The sequence below is a fragment of the Phoca vitulina genome, unplaced genomic scaffold, assembly GCF_004348235.1.
Source record: "Phoca vitulina isolate PV1807 unplaced genomic scaffold, GSC_HSeal_1.0 scaffold4, whole genome shotgun sequence".
Lineage (NCBI taxonomy): Eukaryota > Metazoa > Chordata > Mammalia > Carnivora > Phocidae > Phoca > Phoca vitulina.
Window position 1 is genome coordinate 18,302,289 of NW_022589707.1, and position 22,432 is coordinate 18,324,720.

Sequence of the window (22,432 nt, forward strand, 5' to 3'; positions counted from 1 at the left end):
TTTACAGGGCAGGGGAGCGAGAAGAGCTGAGTGAGTTTCCAGAAAACCAGTAGTCTGCTTGATGGTTCAGTAGAATATTTAATATCAGAGTGGCATCATTTTGAAAGCTGATTGACGATGACAAGAGTAATCTGGTGACGTTCATCTCAACAGAACAACATAGGGCCCCAGGAGGAGAAGACTCAGTTAGATGCAGGTGAGTGAGGCCATTCAAGACCTAAGCAGTTGATCTGAGTCGAATCATCTGCAACCAGCATTATCAATGGAGCCAATTCTGGTACTATGCTTTTTGGAAAGGGGGAAATCTGGGGTAACTTCTGGGTTGGCTGTCCCAGGAGATTTAGATGTTTGGGATTTCTGATTGATTGTCGGCTCTAGAATATGCTTTACAAGATTCTTGGTTCTAGCTCACACTTCACAAGTCTCTTACTCTAACTTCCATCATTTGCAGCAATACCAGGAGGAGAATATGAATGTCAAGAAATAGTCCTGGTGGCTGGTTGGTACTCCTGTGGTAAGGACCTTGAGTTAGTTTCTAGAAGCTTCATTTGAGTACATGCCTCTGCTAAATCTGGATAAGGTTTTTCAGTTTGGGGTGGGATTGTAGAACAACCAAGCTCTTTTTCACACCATAGAGTTTATGGAATGATCTACAGGAAGAGAAACTTTTAGCTGTGACCGAAAAGCATAAGCCTGCTGAAAACATTCTCCACCTTTCACTGGTTGTCACTGGATACCCACAACTTCTTTACGCTGTGATTGCTGGGTGTTTTGATCCTGCTGTAAGTATCTACCTCATAAAACTACAGAGAGACATGAAACCCAATGACAATACAAGGAAGAAAATAATAAAGATGAAGGATAAAAATCAATGAAATAGGAAATAAATGCAAAATAGAGAACAATCAGCAAAGTCAAAAATTCTGTGAAAAGACTATAAAAATAATGAACTGCTCACAAGACTGACCAGGAGAAAAAGGAGCAAGACATAGTATAAAGTCAGCAAAATATACCACTAAACTAGTATTAGGTGTCGTTAGCAAAAAAAAAAAAAAAAAAGATAAAAGTATGTTTAAAATTTAAGGGTGACCTAGAAGAAATTAAAATAGGATCTGCACCTCTGAACCAGCAGGATCTCTTTTCGAATACATCTTATCTGCTTTAGCTGTATGTCACAACTTTTGATATGTTGTATCTTATTATTCAGTCCAAAATATTTTCTATCTTTCACTGTTGGTTCTTCTTTGATTTACAAGTGATTTTGAAATGTGTTGTTTAATTTTCAATCATTTGGTGCTTTTCTTATATCTTTAGTTATTTGTCTCTATCCTAATTCTATCTTCCACCCTAATTCCACATTAGTCAGATAACATACTCCAAATCTTGATCCTTTGAAATTTGTGAAGACTTTACTGGAATGCGGTCCTGTGGTAAATTTTCTCTGTGCAATTTAACAGACTATCTTTTGTTAGTTTTTGAAAATTCTTGGCTAGTATCTTTTTAAGTTTTTTCTTTTTACCGATTATATCTCTCTTCTTTTTCTGGGACTCCAGATTCATGTATGTTCAAATTTTGTATCATGTTTTATACATCTCTAATCATGTTTTCTGTGTTTTTAAATTCTTCACTACCAGCTCCATGCTTCAATATGGACATTTGCTACTGAGCTATCTTTCAGCTCACTAATAATGTCTTGTCTTGTATCTAATTCATTGTTAAACTCATCTAGTGAATTCAATGATTACATTTTTCAGCCCTATAATTTTTTTACTTTTAAAATATATATATTCCAGTGTTAAAATATAGATATTCCAGTTATCTATTTTCTTCAATATATTTCTGTTCAAGTTTTTGGAAACTTGTCTGAGAAGCCCAGTATCTAGATCACTTGTGGCATCATTTCCATCTTCTGCTTTTTTTCCCCTGGGCTTGGGTCATTTGTTCCTGGGACCTGGCATGCCTCGTCGGTAATCTTTAAGTGAATACCCAACACTGTACATTAAAAAAAAAAAAAGTAGATGTTGTAGATATTTCATTTCCCTCCAGAGAAGCTTCAACTTTCTACTAGTCAGCAATTAAAGTAGAGGCATTTCACCTTGATATAATCTGGGATTGGGATCATTTGAAGCTAGGTTTTGGGCTTTCTATGGGCTAGTCTATTTTTGATATTTCTTTTATCCTGGATGATATCTCTTCAGATATATTAATAAAAGGCCAGGATGTTTACGATTATGCATCCTAATTAATGGACCTGAATTCCAACTTTGGTTTCTCTTGCCTCATGATACAATTGCATACTCCTTATAGCTTTTTAGTCTCTCTATCTGAACTATGTTTGATTTTTTTTGTTTGTTTTGTTTTTTAGCCTGTTGCTCCTCACACTTAGGATTCAGCGAAGTCTCAAGAAAAAATTGGTGTAAAACATCAGGCTCACTTCTCTGTAGTACCCTGAAATCTTGGGTGCTCAAATCCTGGCTGCATTAGTAACCCTGAATTCCAGTTTTTGTCTCCCCAGCCCCATGAGATTGCTGAAAGGTCTTTCTAAAGATTTCTGCCCTCCAACACTCATACACTGAATCAGCACATTCCTTATGGATAAAAGCAATGGAGAATGCCTGGCTCACATCAAGGTTTGTGTTTGTTTTTTGTTTTTTTTTCCTTCCTAGGATCTTGGCCCCTTGGGTCCTGGCTGCCTTGGTTCTTCTCTGATGTCTCCAAACATCCTTCCTTCCTTCCTTTCTTTTTATTTTTCTTCTTTCTTTCTTTCTTTCTTTCTTTCTTTCTTTCTTTCTTTCTTTCTTTCTTTACTTTATGATTTTTTAATAGTTATTCTCAGTGGGTGGCTTGGTTTGATTATAGCTACTCCTTTATAGCCAGAATCAGAAGTCCTTCATCTTTTGAGGTTTTAACTTTAATGATAAAAATAGTAACTTCTATGATATTGATTTGATACTTTTTCTGTATGCCTTGTTCTTTCAAAACTTTTCAAAGATAATTAATTTTACCTCTAAGGTCTTCTTGCATTAACTCCATTAGATCTCTTTCCTTGGGTTTTTATTATTCTCCTTGTGGAGTTTGATGCTTCTCTTTCATAGTATGGGTTCTCCATGAGTATTTGCTAATTCTTGATTGTCTGTTTATCTATATTTGTAATTCCCAGTTTTCTGCCTACTGTGTTGTCCATAGCGTGTGTCTGGTGGCTGAGAGATGGAGTGGTGTCCATGTGGGAAAGTGTGCTGGCAATTTGCCCCTCTGGTGGTCAGTGGTTCCATCAGGTACTTCTCTGCTCTGGCCAGTGCAAACTCAATGCTAAATATCTTTATTTAAAAAGATTAATTTATCCATCTCTTTGAGTTCATATTTCCAGCTTGATGATTCTGTTAAGTTCGACAAGATATAATCCTAAGAAAGAGCTTCTCTAGGATCGATGAAGTTTATGAGGAAAGTAGCTGACCAATAAGAGCAGTCTTTAAAAAAAAAAAAAAACAAACCCTCTGAATTCTCAGTTAAGTATTAATTCAGGTGCTTTCACTGAGGCTTTAACTGAGTTCCTTAATTTTTAAGAAATTTGGCCCAATTCTATAAGAAAAGGGATGTTTTTGCATTTGGGGAAGATTCAAACCATCTTAATCCTGCTCTTTCACATCGCTGTGCATCTATCGGAGCCACTGGATGTATAAGAAGATGGGCTTTCAAGTGAGACAAACCTCAGTTTAAACCTCAGCTATATCTTCGTGAGTTGTGGGACTTTGAAAACAGTATTTAAATCCTCCAAAATAGACCCACTCTTGAACTAATAAAATTATTGTGAGGGGTTAATGTGCATAAAAATTTGGCATAATGCTGATAATTATCCTCAATCATTAATAGATGTTGTGGTTGTAATTATTGTGTAGTTCCTAAAATCACACCAGAAATCTGAGGTATTGTTGGCATGTTTAAGCACAAACGAATTACAATGACAGGACTTTTAGAACTCTTTGAGTGACATTAATTCTCCACTTGTGTTTAACGTGCTAGGGCTGCCGTAACAAAGTACCGTAGATAGGATGGCTTAATATAAGTTTATTTTCTCATGGTTCTGGAAACTAGAAGTCACAGATCAAGGTGTGGACAGTATTGGTTTCTTCTGACGCCTCTCTCTCACTGGCTTTCTGATGGCTGCCTTCTTTCTGTGTCCTGGGCAGGTCTTCCCTCTGTACACACAAATCCCTGATGTGATTGTTGATCCTCATCTCCTCTCATAAGCTCACCAGTCAGAATGGATTAGGGACCACCCTAAAGACCTCATTTTCACTCAATTACCTCTTTAAAGACTCTATTTCCAAATATTGTCCCTTAGGGTTAGGAATTTGACACATGAATTTTGGGGAGGACGCAATTCAGCCATAACACCATCCCTCTTGGTTCTTACTTACTATATAAAGTAAGACCACCAGGAAAAAAAAAAATAGTATTTCTATAAGATCTTATGCCTTCACAAAAGTTCCTGTACTGAGATCTAATTCTTTGGGCTTTTGAAAGGGTTATATTGGAAGTATCTAGATGAGCAAAGATTTAGTACCTTTTACAAAATTATTATTGGACCCATTTCCATAATGTTACCAAATTTCCTTCAGTGATGCAATCTAAATAAAAAATTTCTCCTCTAATTTAAATTCCAGCAGAGCTTCTATCTGAAACAATGATAACTATGGGATTCAAAATATTTTCTTTATGCCTGACTGCCAAGAAAAAATATATATGATTATATAGCTCATAGATAAATTTTGTTCTTACAGTGATTCTTTCCTCTCCCTTGCTTCTTTCTTTAAATTCTTGTTTATTTGTTAATATTATGTTTACTATATTTTGTATCCGTTCAAATAGACACTGTTCAAATCATTATAATTAAAGGTATCTCCATTACTGCTATCCTTAATTCCGATCATGCTGTTGCAAAATGATAAAGCACTAAAAGGCAGCATGGAAGCAGGAATCTGTGGAGGGAAACATGGAGAAAAATACCTGTAAAAGAGAAGCCAATAAACTCTCAGCAAGTAGATGCCTCGTATTCATTTGCATGTCACAGCAAAAGATGCAACACCATTGTTTGAGAAATTATTTTTTGTTATGTTTCTATAAATAATACTTATGTAGAATAATTGGAAATTAATGACTACATTTTAATCATGCTTACTTTAAAACATCCACCTTATAAAATGTCTATCAGACTTTAATAAAAAATAAATTACTGTATTTACTAACCCAATATTAATATCATGTATATTTAATTATAAACACTCATTATAAATCCAATATCTGTTATTCCTCTTTAGAGGATCGTGAGTCTGCTTCCACTTGTCCTTTTCTACCCTTGGCAGAGCTGATCTTCTATTTGTTGGTTAATGCTTTATTATTCTGTGCATCTGGTTCCCACCATTCCCAATAAGTCCAAGGTTAAGGATTCAGACCTCACGTGTGAACCAGACCAGTTCTGCATCCATAGGCTTTGTCCTTTGATTTGACTCTTCATTTTTAACATGTGTCCTGACCAAAAGGGGATGTGATGAGAGACTGCAAATGGGTTAGAGCAAACCATCTCTATTTCTTCTAATGAAAACACAGTGCAATGTCTCTGACCTGTGGGTGGGTCAGCAACCCTGATTTCTACCTGACAGGAGAAGCACAACCCTCACGATGGTGCCTTTTCCCCAGAATGAAACTAGACTATGAGTCTTTGAATGTGCTGACCCTAGAGTTTCCCACAAACATGAGGCATATTTCCGTATGAATATTTTATGCCTGTGTCTCCTGTGTGCATGTGTGTGTTCTTTATTTAAAAGGCTAAAAATCAGGGCGCCTGGGTGGCTCAGTTGGTTAAGCATCTGCTTTCCGCTCAGGTCATGATCCCAGGGTCCTGAGATCAAGCCCCTTGTCAGGCTCCCTGCTCAGTGGGGAGTCTGCTTCTCCCTCTCCCTCTGCTCCTCCCCCTACCCCCGCTCATGCTCTCTCTCTCATTCACTCTCACTCTCTCAAATAAATAAATAAAAAATTTTTAAAAATAAAAGGCTAAAAATCTTAAGGCTGATTTTGAGAGAGCAGTACTCTTAAGTCTTACTGTGTGAGGAATGGAAGAAGATGAATAGAAGATAGGGTCAAGGTTAAGTTATGACAATAGTAGGTATCACTTACTGATTACTATACGCCAGGTGCTGTGCCAATATTTTACATCGATTGTCTTCTAAAGTCCTTTGAATTATGTCTGTGGAAGCTTGTAAATACTGTGAGTGCATTATCCTGGGTTATAATGTTCTTACATTGGGGAGAGATCCAGGGTTGAGCCCAGGGCTCTCATATTCCCAAATGGAGACCATTGGCTTAATTTATATTGTCTGTTGCTAAGTTGAGAACAATACTGTCATATTTACAGTGTAGAAGAGCATCATGTTTATCCATCCAAGAGTTTCTGTCTCAGTCTAGATGTTGATTTGAGACATTTTCTATTTTTCAAGCTTTAGACTCTGATTTATTGTCTCCCTCTTGAAACTACATGGGTCATTTCCTTTAAATGCCAAATTCAAGAGTAAGGTCCTGTACCACCTCAAGGAATGTAGCAAATATATATACCAACCAGGCAGTGTTCCTAGGTTGAGTTTGTAGCAGTGGACAAAACAGGTAAAAATCCCTGGACTCATGGAATTTTTATTCTAATTAAGGGAAATAGACAATACATACATTAAATTAGTAAAATATATAGACTTTTATGCTAGAAAATGTTACATGCTGAGGATTAAAATAAAGCCGAGGATTGCTGGTAGAGGGTGGGACTTATAGTATTTAATAATGTTTAGGAGAGGTCTCCCTGGAAAGGACAGGTCAGGAAAGAACTAAAGGAAATGAAGGAGCAAGTCTTCAAATATAAAAGCCCCAAAGCAGAAGCATGGTTGGTATGTTCCAGGATCATCCAGGAGGTCAGGATGGTGGGAAGAGAATGCATGAGGGAAAGAGTAAAGCCCTGTCGGCTCAGAGGACCTTGTGGGCCATTGTAGGCACACATCAAAGGGAAGTCACTGTAAAGTTTTGAGGGTAGGGATGACCTAACCTGACTTCTGAATAATGGGATTATTCTGTCTGCTGTGTTAAGATCCATCTGATGATCAGACAGAAGGGAGCAAGGGGAGAAGAAGTCTTTTGTGATAATCCAAATGAGAGATGATGTCGGCTAAGACCAGTGTAGTTCCAGTGGGGGTAGTAGAAAATGACCTGTCTGGACAAATTTTGAAGTTGGAATCAATAGGATTCTTCAGAGATAAAGAGTGTAAGAGAGGAGTCAAGGACAATTCCAAGGGCTTTGTCCTTTGGAAAATTAATGATGGAATTAAGATAAAGAAGATGACCAGAAGAGTAGGTTTAGGAATGAAGATGGTGTTCAGATGCTTGTTAGTTTTACATTTAAATCAGACATCCAAGGGGAGTACCCAGAAGGTGATTCGATCTCCTCACGGAAGTCTGGAATTTGTCAGCATGTAAATAGTTTTTCAAGGCAGAGCTACCTATATTATTTGTAGGGCCCAGTGAAATATGAAAATGTAGGTCTACTTGTTCAAAAATTATGAAGAATTTCGGAACAGTGACAACAGAGCATTAAATCAAGTGTGAACGGACTTCTAAGTGAAGGGACCTTGTGAACAGGTAGCACACTCAGGGACCCAGTCCTGGTTTAAGGCCATAATGCCAAGTGTGATGATCAAGACAGCAATGAGGACAGAGTGACAGACAGACAGATAGATGATAGATAGATAGATAGATAGATAGATAGATAGATAGATAGATAGACAGATAGATAGATAATAGATACATAGATACCTAAGGACTGAGGTCTGGGGTACATCAATATAAAAATGATACAGAGATAAGGAAGATCCCTCAGAATTGGCTGAGTAGAAGAAACCAGCAAGGTATTTGAAATAAACAAAACAGAAACAATGGTAGAACGTTTGATAGAGACTTGGTGATGGTTCACCAGCATCTAGGCTCAGGCAGAAGAGTTGAATTGTTGCCTTTGATATTTGCTGTATCCAATTGCAGGAGAATTTTATTGGAGTTTGGATGTTGCATGATTGGTTGATTTGGGGCCTTCACCACCACAAGGCAACTGCACAATTTCTTTGTAAACTTGTCTGTTTAAAAAAAATTTTAAATAACTTCTAGTAATGAGGTTTTGAGGTCCATTGAGTAAAGCCTGGCTGAAAAGCAGAATAAAATCCATTTCTGGATTTAGGTGCCACTTTGAGGGACACACAGATGAGGGGATAGGTAATAGAAGCAGAGAAAGACAGGCTTTAAGTGTTAACATAGCTTTCTCACTGGTCAGACTGTGTGCAAAGTGGCCAAATAGAATGTGGCTGACTATAGCAAAAAGTGAGATTCAACCATCCAAGGCAAGGCAGAAATATTCAGGAGTAAATAATGAATTTGTTTCTTTTCAGATGGCACAAATCTGCCTTGGGTTTTAGGTCTCATAATAGGGTCACTTTGTTACTAAGGGGTTGAAAACTTACCAGGATGGATGTCCGAGTCTATGGAGTTCTCTGACCTCTTTCCTGAAGTAATATAATCTCCTCCCTCCTCAGTTCTTCCTGGAGTTGTTAATGATTCCAGGCCATGACCAGTAGACCCTGGATGTGCACAAGTGACCCCTTTGGAGAACAAGGAGTTACTAGAGTAGGTCCCAGAAAAGGTGTCATGGTAGTGTTCTCCATTGTGCCAACCCTTCCTGGCTTCTCCAGAGATCATTTAAATCTGTTTCAGTGCATCGGACTCTTTCAGGTTCAAAATGTCTATGGGGTGTGGAGGTAGAGGGAGTGACAGGCTACCAGTGGATGTAACAGAAAAGGTACTCTCCTTCCTCCAGTTATTAATATTTTAGAGTGACAGGGGGCAGAAGGTGGGGCATAAAAAAAAAAGTTGGAAGAAAGCAGATTACATTAACATATCCAGTACCATTGTCAGCATCTCTCAATGGATTTATGTTGGTTCTAAGGAGTTAATATTGTTCCCTTCTGCTTTCTGGTGAGCTGTAACTTCGATGCAGAGAGCCAGTGTGTTATTCTAGAACTGTAGCAGAGACAGTGAATATAGCCTTGACATCGGCAAGTAGTGTTGACTTTTGGGCAAAATTTTATTCTGCCTACTTTGAAGTAGGATTACAAAAGCCTTTTCCTTGACACCATGTAGTTAGAGCATAGCAGTTAGCTATTCACGAAACAAAATTGCTTTGTGTAACTGACTCACCAGCCCCTCCCTTATCCTGGATACCTGGAAGGATGCTTTGTTAATGTCCTTTTAGATTCAAAGCCGTAGGGTAAATGATCTTTGTTGAGCTACTGCTATTTTGTACCTTTGAGGCATTTTATAAAGATTATGTCATTCCACCCTGTAACCCTTCTATGAGAAAAGTATTATTTTCCCCCAACTTCATAGGTAAGAAATTAAAGGTCAGAGAGGGAAATAAGATCACACAGCTGTCCAATTGCCAGGGAAGTTTTATTAGAGATTAGATTGTCACCTGGTGGGTTGACTTGAGGCTTTTAGTGCCCACAAGGCAACTCCAGAGTTTTCTGTAAACTTCTTTATCTTAAGAACAACAACACAAAAACTATAAGCGGTGGTGTTCCTTTCTTACATGGCTCAGATAATTAGAATTTTCTATAGCTATACAAAAATCCATGAGTTTTCTGGAATCAAATGCTCATTTTCAATCTTCTGATATAATTTCTACATTTATTTTTAAATATGGGAGATATTTGGAATGCAAGAATCAATGACGCTGAAGATTTAGTTTCTCTAGAGCGAGAACAGGTGGCATTTTTATTTCTTTGTGTGTTTTGCCATTGTTGCTTTCACTGGGGTTATGTATATATGACTTTTTCATTTCATTAAATATTCAAAGATGAAGTTCAAAAATTTAGTTTACTAACACTGCAATGCTTTGTAACAAATTCTGGGCCACTGTAAGTTTTTGGGTTTTAGGTAGTTTTGTACAGATGCTTTTTCCGTATTAACTTCACATGAAAATTTTTCAGAAGCTGTTTTAAGAGAGCACATAAGTAAAATCGGCCTTTTTGTGTAATTTGAAAGCATAGTGTCTGATGGAGAGCTTGGACACTAAGCATAGTACTGTCTAATCCTCATGTCTTTGTTATTACATCTTCCATTGAGTTGGTTTGCCTAAAAGATAGACTGCAGTAACGTATTTAATATGGAAACTAGCAATCCAAAACCTTCTTCATGCCTAATATTTAGCAAGATCAAATTATTATATATTACAGAAATGATTCTGAATCAGGGAAGAAAATTACCATTTATATTTATGGTAGCAGAAAAAATTTACAAGGCTTTAAAATAGAAAGGTAATTATGTATTATTTAGACTAGTAGTATACATTTTAGCAAGACCAACAGATTAAGATTTATGAAAAGAATCCAGCTAATCAGTGTGGGTGTTCCCATTATTTCACGTCGGTTTGACCGCTAGAGGTTTTTTTTTTGTTGTTGGTTTGTTGTTTGTTTTTAAAGCTAAATTGAGTTGGCAGGGTCTGACTGGGACAAAACTGATGGTTACCTATTTGAGTGGCTTTGGGATATTTCTGTCTGTGGTTTGCATTCGGGGGCATTGTTTCCCTACTTTAATGTCCTTTCTCTATAGCCTATTTTCTACATAGGCTTCCTGCAGAAATGCTAACTGGAGAGTAAGTAGAAATTTAGGGAGGATTAACTAACACTTTGAAGTTTATAAGTATTCATAATAATAAGTTGCTGAAAAGTAGATGGCCAAGCTTAGGGGGATTTGAAGGCACATACCCTTATTTTATCAGGACTTTCTTAATTGTAGATCCTTGGTTCTCTCAAATTTAACATGGGATTTCACTTATTGACAGGAGAGGTCAGGACGTGTAATAATTTATCACTTTGCTGAGGAATGTACTTGAATCATGTCTCTATTGAAGCTAATATGCATGAGCCCAACCTAGAATCTGGATTCATACCTCATCACTTTTTGTTTCTTAAAACGTCTTCTACCCTATGTTGTAGCCATTGCTGATGTCCAATTGACAGAATGGAAAAATTTGGAAGGCGTGTTCTGTATGATTTGTGTAAATCAGATCTTGTGGAAACCTGCTCTTCTTGAAGATCTTTATATACCTAAGAATAATGAGCAGTTTTTTAGTAGTTTTTGTATGTAGAATCTTGTATTGTTTCTTAGAGGTTTATAAGGAAAAGAATGTAGGTTACAGGCTCTTGTGCATTTCATAATTTACTACAAAGGTCATATAAATCACAGTTGTAATTACATATAAGTCACAGTTATAATTACATAGTTATGCATTGGTAAGTGCTCCAGTGTACTGATTTTTCAATGCATTAGTGCTTAGAAGTAAAATAAGACACCATTATAACATTATCATTAAGGTAAGATTTATCATGGAGGACTTCCTGGAGGAAGTGAACTTTGAAACAAACCCATCTATATCGCCTTGTTGAAGGGTATTCCTATACTCACAATGAGGTCTTATGCAAAGGACAGCCTTGGTGGTAGATGAACAGTAAACTCAGTAACCAGCTTGGTGTGATTTCATAGACAAGGATAGTCTCTTAGTATTAGTGCCTGAAGTTCTTCTCATCATTTGGACAGTTCTTTACCTCACAGCTTTGCCCTCTGTTAAGAGAAGTGCTGATTCAGGTACTTACCTTTGAAGGTGAATGTTTTTTGATCCCTTATTTAAAAGGATACAATTAGTTTGGGTCCTGGGGATTGCCTGATACAATGTGACAACTTTACATTTTCAGAAATATTGTTAGAGTGAACAGATATTAACGAGGATCCTAGATAGGAGGAAGGGAACCTCTAAGAGCTTCTTCGTGGCCTCAGTATTCCAAGTTATTTGGGGGAAATTATACTTTGAGCTCAGGACATGAAAACTGGAAGTAGGTCAGAGGTTTTTATTTTTGAAGATGTGATATATACCTACGAGGGAATATTATTCATTCTTAAAAAAGAAGGAAATCCCACCATTTGCATCCACATGGATGAATCTGGAGGACACAATGCTAAGTGAAATTAGCCAGACACGGAAAGACAAATACTGCATGATCCACTTATATGTAGAACCTTAAAACAGTCAGACTCATCAAAGCGGAGGGTAAACAGTGTTTGCCAGGGGGAGGGGAAGGAGGAAATGGAGAGATGCTGGTCAAAACCCATGCAGTTTCAGTTACACATGGATGACTTCTGGGGATCTAATATGCAGCATGGCAACTGTAGTTTACAATACTGTGCTATAGACTGGGAATTCACTAAGCCGGTAGATCTTAAGCATTCTCAGCACAAAAACATAAAAAGAAACAATGAAAGAAAGTGGTAACTAGGTGAGGTGATGGATATGTTAATTACTTGAGAACAAAGATCATTTCACAGTATAGTTGTTTATCAAAACATTGAGTTGTACACCCTAAATACACAATTTCTGTTTTTCAGTTATAACTCAGTAACACTGAGAAATTAAAAAGAAGAAGATTAAAAAGTTATCATGTCTGTTTTCATACCATAATGAAAAAGCCAGTGATTTTAGGTTTGGCTTTTTCAGCTTGTTGACCTCTAGATTCTAGGAAGAAGAATCTTCCAGAGAGACTGCTCCTTTTAAGTACCACAGCAGTCAATTTCAGTGCTTTAAGTGTAAGGAATGAGCATAGGAGGAGAATTTTCAAAATGCAGATGCCAGAACACTATCCCCAGAGGGCGTATTTAAATTTTGGAGGAGAGTCATGGATTTTGTAAAAGCACCCGTGTTTATTTTGATATGATGTCGCCACTGAGAAACCCTCTGGAATTGTCCTTGGGGTGGGGGGTGATATTAAAAAATCAAGCCTGTATGGAATGCTCATGAGGTGTATCAGGTTTGATAGCTGAAATTAAGTCATGATGTGAAGATGCAAATGCCAGCATTAGTCAAGCAATGGTGGGCAATAGTGATGTTCTGGATGTTCACTCCCACTCATTTCCACTCTAACCTTCTAGGCTAAGTTTATTGTTAAAAGAATTTTACACTTGACCCTCTAATACCTCTCTGAAGAAGGGATGTGTGGCATAAAATGTTACTCTTTGGCCAGAATGGTTTTGGGTTCCCTTTCTTATATATGTTTAATTATAAACTAAAAAGGAAACTAAACTTCATCAGCTTAGTTGTTTGTGTTTGTTTTAAGGAATCAGGCTCCATAAACAAGACAACTTTACCCATATTTGCAGGTAGGGATAAAGAATTGCTTGACTGTTACTAAGGGCAATTTCTCTAAGTACCTTCTCATGCACCCTGAGCAGAGAAGCTGCGGTCCTTACAGAAAATGGTTGTGCTGTTTGCTTGATGTTAGATCAGGCTCACCAACACTGATTCTTTCTTTTTTCCTCCCCTCAGATGTACATCCAGACAACGACACTTACTGTCTCCATGAGTTTAAGTGCTTCGGTGTCTCTGGGCATGCTGTATATGCCCAAGGTTTATATTATAATTTTTCATCCAGAGCAGAACGTTCAAAAACGCAAGAGGAGCTTCAAGGCCGTGGTAACGGCTGCCACCATGCAAAGCAAACTGATCCAGAAAGGAAATGACAGACCAAATGGAGAGGTGAAAAGTGAACTCTGTGAGAGTCTTGAAACCAACAGTAAGTCACCTGTAGACTTTCCGATGGTCGAGAGCGGGAGCACTTCTTAATAGATGTACGTTGAACATTCTTCTTCTAGTCTTGGGGACCATGCTCCATGGTTTCAGGGGCATGGTGCTACTCGCACACCATGAGACCATCATGGCAGTGAGAACCATTTGGTTAGAACCAAACGATTTCAAGGCGAGTGGCTCTTCTCCAGAGCATGACCGTGCACTCAAAATCTCTTTTACAAAGTATGACCCTCGTGGCTCCCTTTTGAGGCATTACCAAGCATCTGAAGCTTGGAACTATCTTCTATGTATAGAATTATCTTTTAGCACTTAGGAACTACTCTCCAATCTCTGTTAGTTCAACTTTGGTTGTTCTCTACTGGTTTTATTGGTTGCTCAAAGATCTTAAATAAGTGATATGGTACATAGGTATTTAGGGAAATAAGAAAACTAGTGGGTTAACATGTTAGGTTAAATCATAGTTAATACTTATTTCCCCCAAGTGGCCCCTTCTTGGATATATTAAGATAGTTAGAGCTCTTCTCTGAAAACCTCATGACCCTGAAAATAGGGTCCTTCCTATCAGCCACCGAACCACTTGTCCCCTCCTCACTCACCTTCCTCTTCTCTGTAGTCACCCCTGAAGGAGCACACGATAACAACACACCAGTACCAAGCTAATCCAGTAGAGTTTAACTGGTCCATTTTGGTATCTATGGAAGAATAGCAAATAGGTTGAAGATCTGTATTGTAAAATACTAGATAGCTGAGTAGGGTGAAAAAAACATACAATCTGGGGCGCCTGGGTGGCTCAGTTGGTTAAGCGACTGCCTTCGGCTCAGGTCATGATCCTGGAGTCCCGGGATCGAGTCCCGCATCGGGCTCCCTGCTCGGCAGGGAGTCTGCTTCTCCCTCTGACCCTCCCCCCTCTCATGTGCTCTCTCTCTCATTCTCTCTCTGTCAAATAAATAAATAAAATCTTTAAAAAAAAAAAAAAAACATACGATCTTTACATTACTAGTTTCTGTAGATGGATCAAAAAGATATGAAAGCCAAGGTTCTTGCATTAGACCTCAGGCTTCCTGTTTTGGGGAAATATAACATACCTATGTAATAATTAAGGATAAAACCCTATGCAAAAATACTCTTCCTCTCAGATTCCTCCCAGCAGGCCGTATTCCCTATTCTCTGTACTTCTGACATGAAATACAGGGAAGATTAAGTGTGGATTTTATCTGATATAATTATTATAACATAAACCTTTTCTTACATCAAGATTTCCAGATGAACATTGTCTATTCTAATGCCCCATATGCAGAAATGGGCTTAGAAGATAAGTATTAATCAATGAAGCTTACTGACTACAACTACTATTAGACTGCTTGGAATTATTGGTCAGATTTTCTGGGAAGATTGCCTTCAGCTCACTCATAACCAAATTTAGTGATTTGCACATAAGGAAGCCTTTTAAGAATTCTACAAACACTCCCCACATGTTCACCTTTCTGCAAACATAAAACCCTGAAAAACTGCGAGAGAAGTCACAATAAAGAAGGTTTTGATAACAAATCATTATAATCATCTCTGATTATAGGTAAGCAATTTAGTAATAATGGGCCTATTTGGTCTTTTAGCAAAAGATGCACTATAACTACTATCAAAGGTGTCAGAGTTCAGTGCGTGTGATTCAAGGGCAGAATTTTATCTGTGTTTTTCTACCTCAAAAGCATCAGTGCAGACAGTTAAAACCTGTTGTAGGATGCCGGCAAACTGCTCTTGGCTGCTATTGGTGTTTCTCACTACGACTCACCAGAGCCTATAGTTGGACTTGTTTTTTAGCAACAATCTAGAAAACCTGATGTAATATGGTTGCAAATGGGAACAACCAAACAGACATTGAAATAAATACTAGTCATCCCAAACTCACTTCTGGAAAGTGGTAAGAGAAAAAAAATTAGTAAATTTTCCCACCCTTTTAAAAAAAATAAATAGGTTCCCTGAAAAGGAATAGTCCCAGCACTGATAAAGACTAATCCCATATTTAATAGAAGTAAGTCTCATATGCTTTGTTTTCCTTCTATTATTTTCTGTTGATATTGAAGTAGAAATTCTATAGCAAGAATGCATTTCCCTATTTTCTCTGAAATAAGAATGAAAGATCATAAATGTGGGGCCCGTATGGGAGGTAAGCCTATCCTATGCTGTAAGAGTCAGGTGCCCACTTTTGGAAGGTAAAAGAAAGTTCAAAAGGTCAATCGAGATTAAGTCGATTACTACCTGAAAGATGGTTAAATTGTACTTTGGCAACTTTAGTATATTCATCTTTTAAGTAGTTTGGATTTGAATAAATTGGGTCCAGATGAGTGATTATAGTTGACACACTCATGAAATCTTCACACATCCTTCCGCCATCCCACTGCAGGAACCACTGTTGATCTTCGTTCACTTGCATCACCAGGGATCGTGGACTCCCTGCGTCCCTGTTACCTTGACTACACGTATCAGTGGTTTTGAGGCGAGAGTCTTCTAAAATCACATTCCCTACAAGTATCAATAACCCTAATAACTTAAATGCAATATTTTTCTTCTAAAATGTGTCTTATGTCTTTAGAAGTAGAACTGAATATTGGAAAAGCCTTTGTCCTTCAGCTGTCTGTACCTAGAACTGTGCCTCCTCAGATTTTTTCCCCCCAAAGATTTATTTATTAATTCTGGAGAGAGAGGGAGAACTGGAGCGAGGGGAGGGGCAGAGGGGGAGGGTGAGAGAATCCTCAAGCAGACTCTGCGCTGAGCACGGAGCCCAAGGTGGGGCTCTACCCCAGGACTCCAAAATCATGACCCCAGCAGAAATCAAGAGTTGACCGCTCAACAGACTGAGCCACCCAGGCACCCCGTGCCTCCTCAGACTTAAAATGCCTCCTCTGGGGATGGGTGGAATCTGTTCTCAGTAAATCGAGGTCTGGTTAATCCACTGGAACAACATCCATGTTGCTGCATTCTCATACCTTCTGCTATGGGACTTGTGACAAGTGACCATTACAGTGACACGGGAGAAAGTGTTTTGTAAACTACATACCACCATATAAATAAGGTAGAAGTGTCATTGCTGCCTTGAAAATGTAGATTGATCTGTCATTAATAGAAAAGACTTAAAATTCAAAAACTAGTGTTTTAGCATCCCTCTTTCTTCTTCTTTTTAATATGTGAAGGATTTGGGTAATTATGGCTGCCATTCCATTGTTGTGGGATTTTTTTTTTTTTTCCTGACCAATTAGCCATGTATTTATGATGTACATGCAATGCTTTTCCTTCGTGGCCATGGAGCTCTCTAAGTCCATTACACTTAGAAACTTTCATCTTAAAGATTACTTGTTAATGCCAGAAATTCTGGCCACATATTTAAGGTTTTAAAGCTTCAAAATCTCCACAGAATAAATGTGAGTAATGTGAAGCTGGAAGGGAGACCAATGAGTCCATGTTCATTACTGAATTTGCAGAGTGCTACATTTCACATAAAAAAAGGTCAAGTGTTGTTTCATAAAAGTGTGTGGAAAGGGAGTTAGAAACAAAGTTGATGTGTATGAATTTATCAACTGTACCCAATTAACGAATGCTGTAACATGGTATTCCTTAAGCAGTGTTCATGAATAATTCATGAAAACAGCTGCTGCTAAAGGTGGAACTGCTTTCACTAGCTCATGAACACAGTGTGGTGTCCACGAGGCAATTCACTATTGCTGTATTCCAAAACGGATCGTCACAGAAGTCTATTCATCGCCTCAGTAAAAACTCCCTAGCAGCACACATGTGCATCTCTGATATATTTCACTCTGTAATACTTCCAGGATAAAGATCCTCGCAAGGCTTCTGCCTTTCACAGTTTGTCCCTCATCACTGTTTTCCCATTGACTAAATCATCCGTGTCCATAGCCTTGCATCCCTTTTTCTTAGAAAAATTAAGATGACTTTCCTTTTGTAAATTATAGTCAGAGTTCTCAGTAGCATTCTACCATCTTTTTCCCCGGGGATAACTTTGAAGAGTTCAAAAAATGAAGTATGAATCTTTAATTAGCTATAGAGTCTCGAAGTTGGAATGATCCTTGAATGGTCTGATCCAAATCACCTTCTGTTAAATTAACATCTTCTGAATATCATCTTCCTCAAGGTCTTTTTTGGCTCTTGTTCTGTTTCCACCATAATTTTTCTTTCCAGCTATCTACAAACTTGATAAATATTTCCTACATTTTTAGCTACTGTTGAAGATATTGAATAGGGCAGGGCATTGAGCCACCATTTTTAAGCGTTGTTTTTCTAACTCTTACGACAGTTTTTCTTCATCTTTCTTCAAAGACTATATGAAAATCCTTCAAAAAGATAGTTGAAGTACAGATTTTGCTTTCTTACAGGGAATTTAGAGGTATATGAGAGCATTATATATTTAGAAATTAAAAAAAAACTTTTTAAAAAAGTACACAAGCACTAAAATCATTGTGTTTCACTTCACACCAAATGGAATATCACGGACATTTAGCCTTGTGGAAGGGGTGAGTAGGAAAGTAGGATTCCATATTCGTTCTGCCACACACAGCTGCTCCCCCACAAACCCACTCCTCTTCCATCCTCACAAAACCCCAAATGTTGTGGATTTTGGACTAGCGATGAAACTGAGGCCCAATGACTTGGTTCACAGATCTTTTTCTAAACTCATTTTGTAGGGAACAGAATGTAATTTAAAACCAGGTCTAAAACCTACTTCCTTTCCATGTGCCACAATAATAACCCTTCTGGAAGTGTGAACAATGGAGATAAGAGAAGCAGATATGTCAGCTATTTTTGGCATGAAGCTCATAATAGTCAATGAAATCAAAAATAGTAAAAACATGTATGATTAGTACTTCCTTAGACTCTCTGCATTTATTTTTGTAATTGTGAACTTTATGTGATCTCAGCCTCAGGTAAGATCTTGTCCAGTCAATTATGATGTTGATGTGAACTGAAATGGAATGGGTCTGATTGCCAGTCCTATGCTTCCAGATGAGGAGCTTTATAATTTGCGTATTTAATATTCAAAAACTAAATAATTACCTAAAAATCTGTTTCATTATGAATTGGGTTTATGTAGTGAAATACATACATGTTTAGCACTTTTTCATATTTTTTCTTACGATTATGCATTCCGGAATTCCGCCTAAAAATAGGACATCACATTTGAATTTTAGAACAGAGATTTATTCCATCACATCTTTCAGAAAAACCAAAGGAATTATTTGGATTTAAGTGTACATTCTTGGAAAATTCAAGCATGAGTATAAATTTGACTTAGAATACTTTGTTATTCATATCTTTCTAATAATCTTACAATAATAAGTTTTACTTTATAGTGAGTTGGTACCAGAACAATTAAATATATATTTCCTTCTTTGAGTCTTTGTTTTTAAACATCTTCATTTGTATCTTTTGATTGAAACCAGAGCATAAATATGTATTGGCAATATACATATTTACAAATATTCTATATACTTCATATTTTACTACGTTCACTTCTACAGTGTAAAAGTATTATTTGTTTTTAAGGGGTGCATGGGTGGCTCAGTCGGTTAAGGGTCCAACTCTTAATTTCAGCTCAGGTCATGATCTCAGGGTCATGAGACCGAGCCCCGCATCACGCTCTGCACTGGGTGTGGAGTCTGCTTAAGATTCTCTCTCTCTCTCTCCCTCTCCCTCCGCCCCTCTCTTTCTTCTCTCTCTCTCTCTCCCCCACTCTCTAAAAAAATAAAGAATAATAATAAATAAAAATATTATTTGTTTTTAAGTGGAAAATATTCATTCTCAAAGCACAACTAGTTATAATTACTTACCTGTTTTGGGTTATCAAATCAGACTCAAAGAATTGAGGTCTTTAACTTAGGTTGTAAAAAAATATTTTTTGTCTTTTGCAGGATAGATATTCTATGTGTTCTTTCATTTTTCATATTGTGTATCTTTGTTAGTCAAAACACACACTTAAATTGAATTTCACCTAAATTTATTATAATTAGACCTTTTCCATTTTTGGTTTCTGCTAAATACTATAGACAAGACTAGTGGTTTTACAGATTAAAACTGTTGGTGCATTATTATTCCTGTAATCTCTGAATTCCTACTACATGGTTTAAAAAATAAGTAACATGTTGTAAAAATGGAACATCATAAAAATAGTGATTATAGGATTTGAATTTTAAAATCATTTTAGCAAAATAATTTATTTTGATGTGCTATTAATTTGTTTTAATTTGTCTTAACAGCTTCCTCTACTAAGACAACATATATCAGCTACAGCAATCATTCAATCTGAAACAGGGAAATGGTACAATATGAAGAAATCTGGTATGTGATCTTAAACAATAAACATGACACCGCCAAAACTCACTCCTGGAGATTTCTGTAGACTACAGTCAATCAAATCAATAGTCAATCTTGTAAGGAACACAAAGTAGCCATGAGCCAAAATATCAATAACAGAGTGAAAAAAAAACCCATTTTATACAGTACAACCAATGAGTGTCAAGCTAAAGTATTGCTTACTCATAAGCAGTTAAAAAAAAAAATCACAAAAGGAAAACTAATGTTAGCTTGTGAAAAAAAAAATGCTGTTGAAATAAACCATGTCTGATGTTATTCTTGTAAGTATTTTTCTGTGATTGTGAGAACTCCCATTCCTGTCCCACCTTGTTCAACTTGTATAAGACAATGAATCTGTTTCTTGTAATGGCTGACCGGATTGAAGCCCTGGGTTGTGCTAAAAATAAATGCAATGGTTGACGCATGCAATTTTTTATACAAATAATTTATTTCTAATAATAAAGGAATGTTTTGCAAATGTTGAGAGTTGTTTCTCGTTCCAGTTTTAAAGTCAAGGAACACTCTTTCCAGTTGGCACTTCTGCTGTTAACTCCTGATGTAAAAGCCCACGGTAATATGATTTCCTCAAGCATTGTGTCTTTGTACATTCATGTGTGTATGAAGAAGACTGTCTTTTATTCCTCTATGAAAAAGCATTATTTCTGTAAGATTCTGTGACTATTTCAAAATTGACGTGGTAACTTTTCATAGTAATTGCTTTTTTTATGAAGAATCAAGCAATAGCTTGAGGTAAATGCTTCAAGTATTCTAATTAACAAATGATGAGTTAAATTTTACTATGGAGAATGTAATATGAAAATCACCGTCAGAAGTATATGGAAGGGTCACTGCAATTCTCCATGAGCTAAGTCAAAACTTTTGCACAGTGACATATTTCACGGTATGTGCTATTAACCTTTTCTCACCTGGGCCTGGTATCCATTGAAATCAGTGGAGTAATGGGCCTTACCCAGTACATTCCTCAAAGCCCAGAATTAGCATATTTATTCCCTTGGCATCACTAAAGAAACCACAGTTCAGATAACATGTCAATGATTTCTTATTTTCCAAATGAAAACATTCGTTGGTTCATAGCACAGTATCATTAAAGAGAGAAAACAGGAAGCCTATGTCATGCTAATAAACCATGCTAGGATGGATAAAAGGAGCCCATTAAAGGCTTTCAAATCTGTTACCATTTCCATCAGGGGCTCCTCAATTCTATACAATCCCAGACATCCATCAAGTCAATGGGTCTCTACAATCATTTTGTTAGTAATGATGAGTTAGCTTGGATGGCTCATTGCACTCCTTATAGATATGAAGAACTATCTATGCTCTGTAGCTTCAACTCAGATATTGACAGTCACCTTATTTAATAGAGTTGAAGGAGTACAGCTCAAGCTCCTTCACCATGTAGTAACATTTCCTAGATACCTACAGAGACAGAAAGCTACATACAGAAGGAAATGTGTACTTATTGGCCTTTTGTTGAGTTTCTCCTAATAGTATTGGACAATATTTAAATGAAGGAGGGAGGGCATTATTTTCAAAATTTCAGATAATCTGAGTTACTGATAAATACAATCCCGTAATCAGGATTCTAAACCCACCTCTAGGTGTGCCTTTCTAGATAAAACATAGTTTAAAACAAAATAAACTCCTGGGGCGCCTGGGTGGCTCAGTTGGTTAAGCGACTGCCTTCGGCTCAGGTCGTGATCCTGGAGTCCCGGGATCGAGTCCCGCATCGGGCTCCCTGCTCAGCGGGGAGTCTGCTTCTCCCTCTGGCCCTCCCCCTCTCATGCTCTCTGTCTCCCATTTTCTCTCTCAGATAAATAAATAAAACTTAAAAAAAAAAAAAAACAAAATAAACTCCTAGCTGCACATTTAGTAATATTTTATTGTGCCACGTATCTGAGAATCAATAGCCATACCAAGAAAAGTAATTATAATTTTTTAAGTTGACAGTTTTCTTTGTATTGGAGATTATTAATGGCTTTTAAAATTTTTTTACTTAATTTTAATTAGTAAATATCCGTATGTTTGGTTGAGAAAAATGCTTGAATTTTAAACAAGCCTTGCATTTCATTCAAAGAGCAAAATTCAAGTATGTTTCCATTTACTAATTTACTCTAATCAGGGTAAGTGGATGCTACCGGGTGATTATGAGAGCGGAGCCGGCTCTCAAGCCAAAGGTGGGTTATTATTCTTTTTTAAAGGCTTTAGGAAGAAAAATAAACATAATTCATGACATTTCAATATTGTTCTTCCTATTACAAACTTACCAATGGGTCGGTTTTTTTCCTAAGTACTTTTATAAATAATTGATACTTGTTTGGTGTTCCACAAAATCTTACT

At 37.1% G+C, this 22,432-nt stretch overlaps 1 protein-coding gene across 5 annotated transcripts in view; it reads left to right on the forward strand.

Annotated features, from left to right (window-relative positions):
- GRM8 (glutamate metabotropic receptor 8) overlaps positions 1-21,692 on the forward strand; it is a 732,634-nt gene extending 710,942 nt beyond the window's left edge. For 4 of the 5 annotated variants that reach the window (XM_032401638.1, XM_032401636.1, XM_032401637.1 and 1 more), the window contains 2 exons: positions 13,454-13,700; positions 19,978-21,692. In XM_032401638.1, coding sequence (XP_032257529.1) covers positions 13,454-13,700; positions 19,978-20,027 — 297 coding nt within the window. In that variant the 3' untranslated portion in view covers positions 20,028-21,692. Of the gene's footprint in view, positions 1-13,453; positions 13,756-19,977 lie in introns of all 5 variants that reach the window. The other variant, XM_032401639.1, reaches the window with a different exon arrangement.
- The last annotated feature ends 740 nt before the right edge of the window (positions 21,693-22,432 follow it).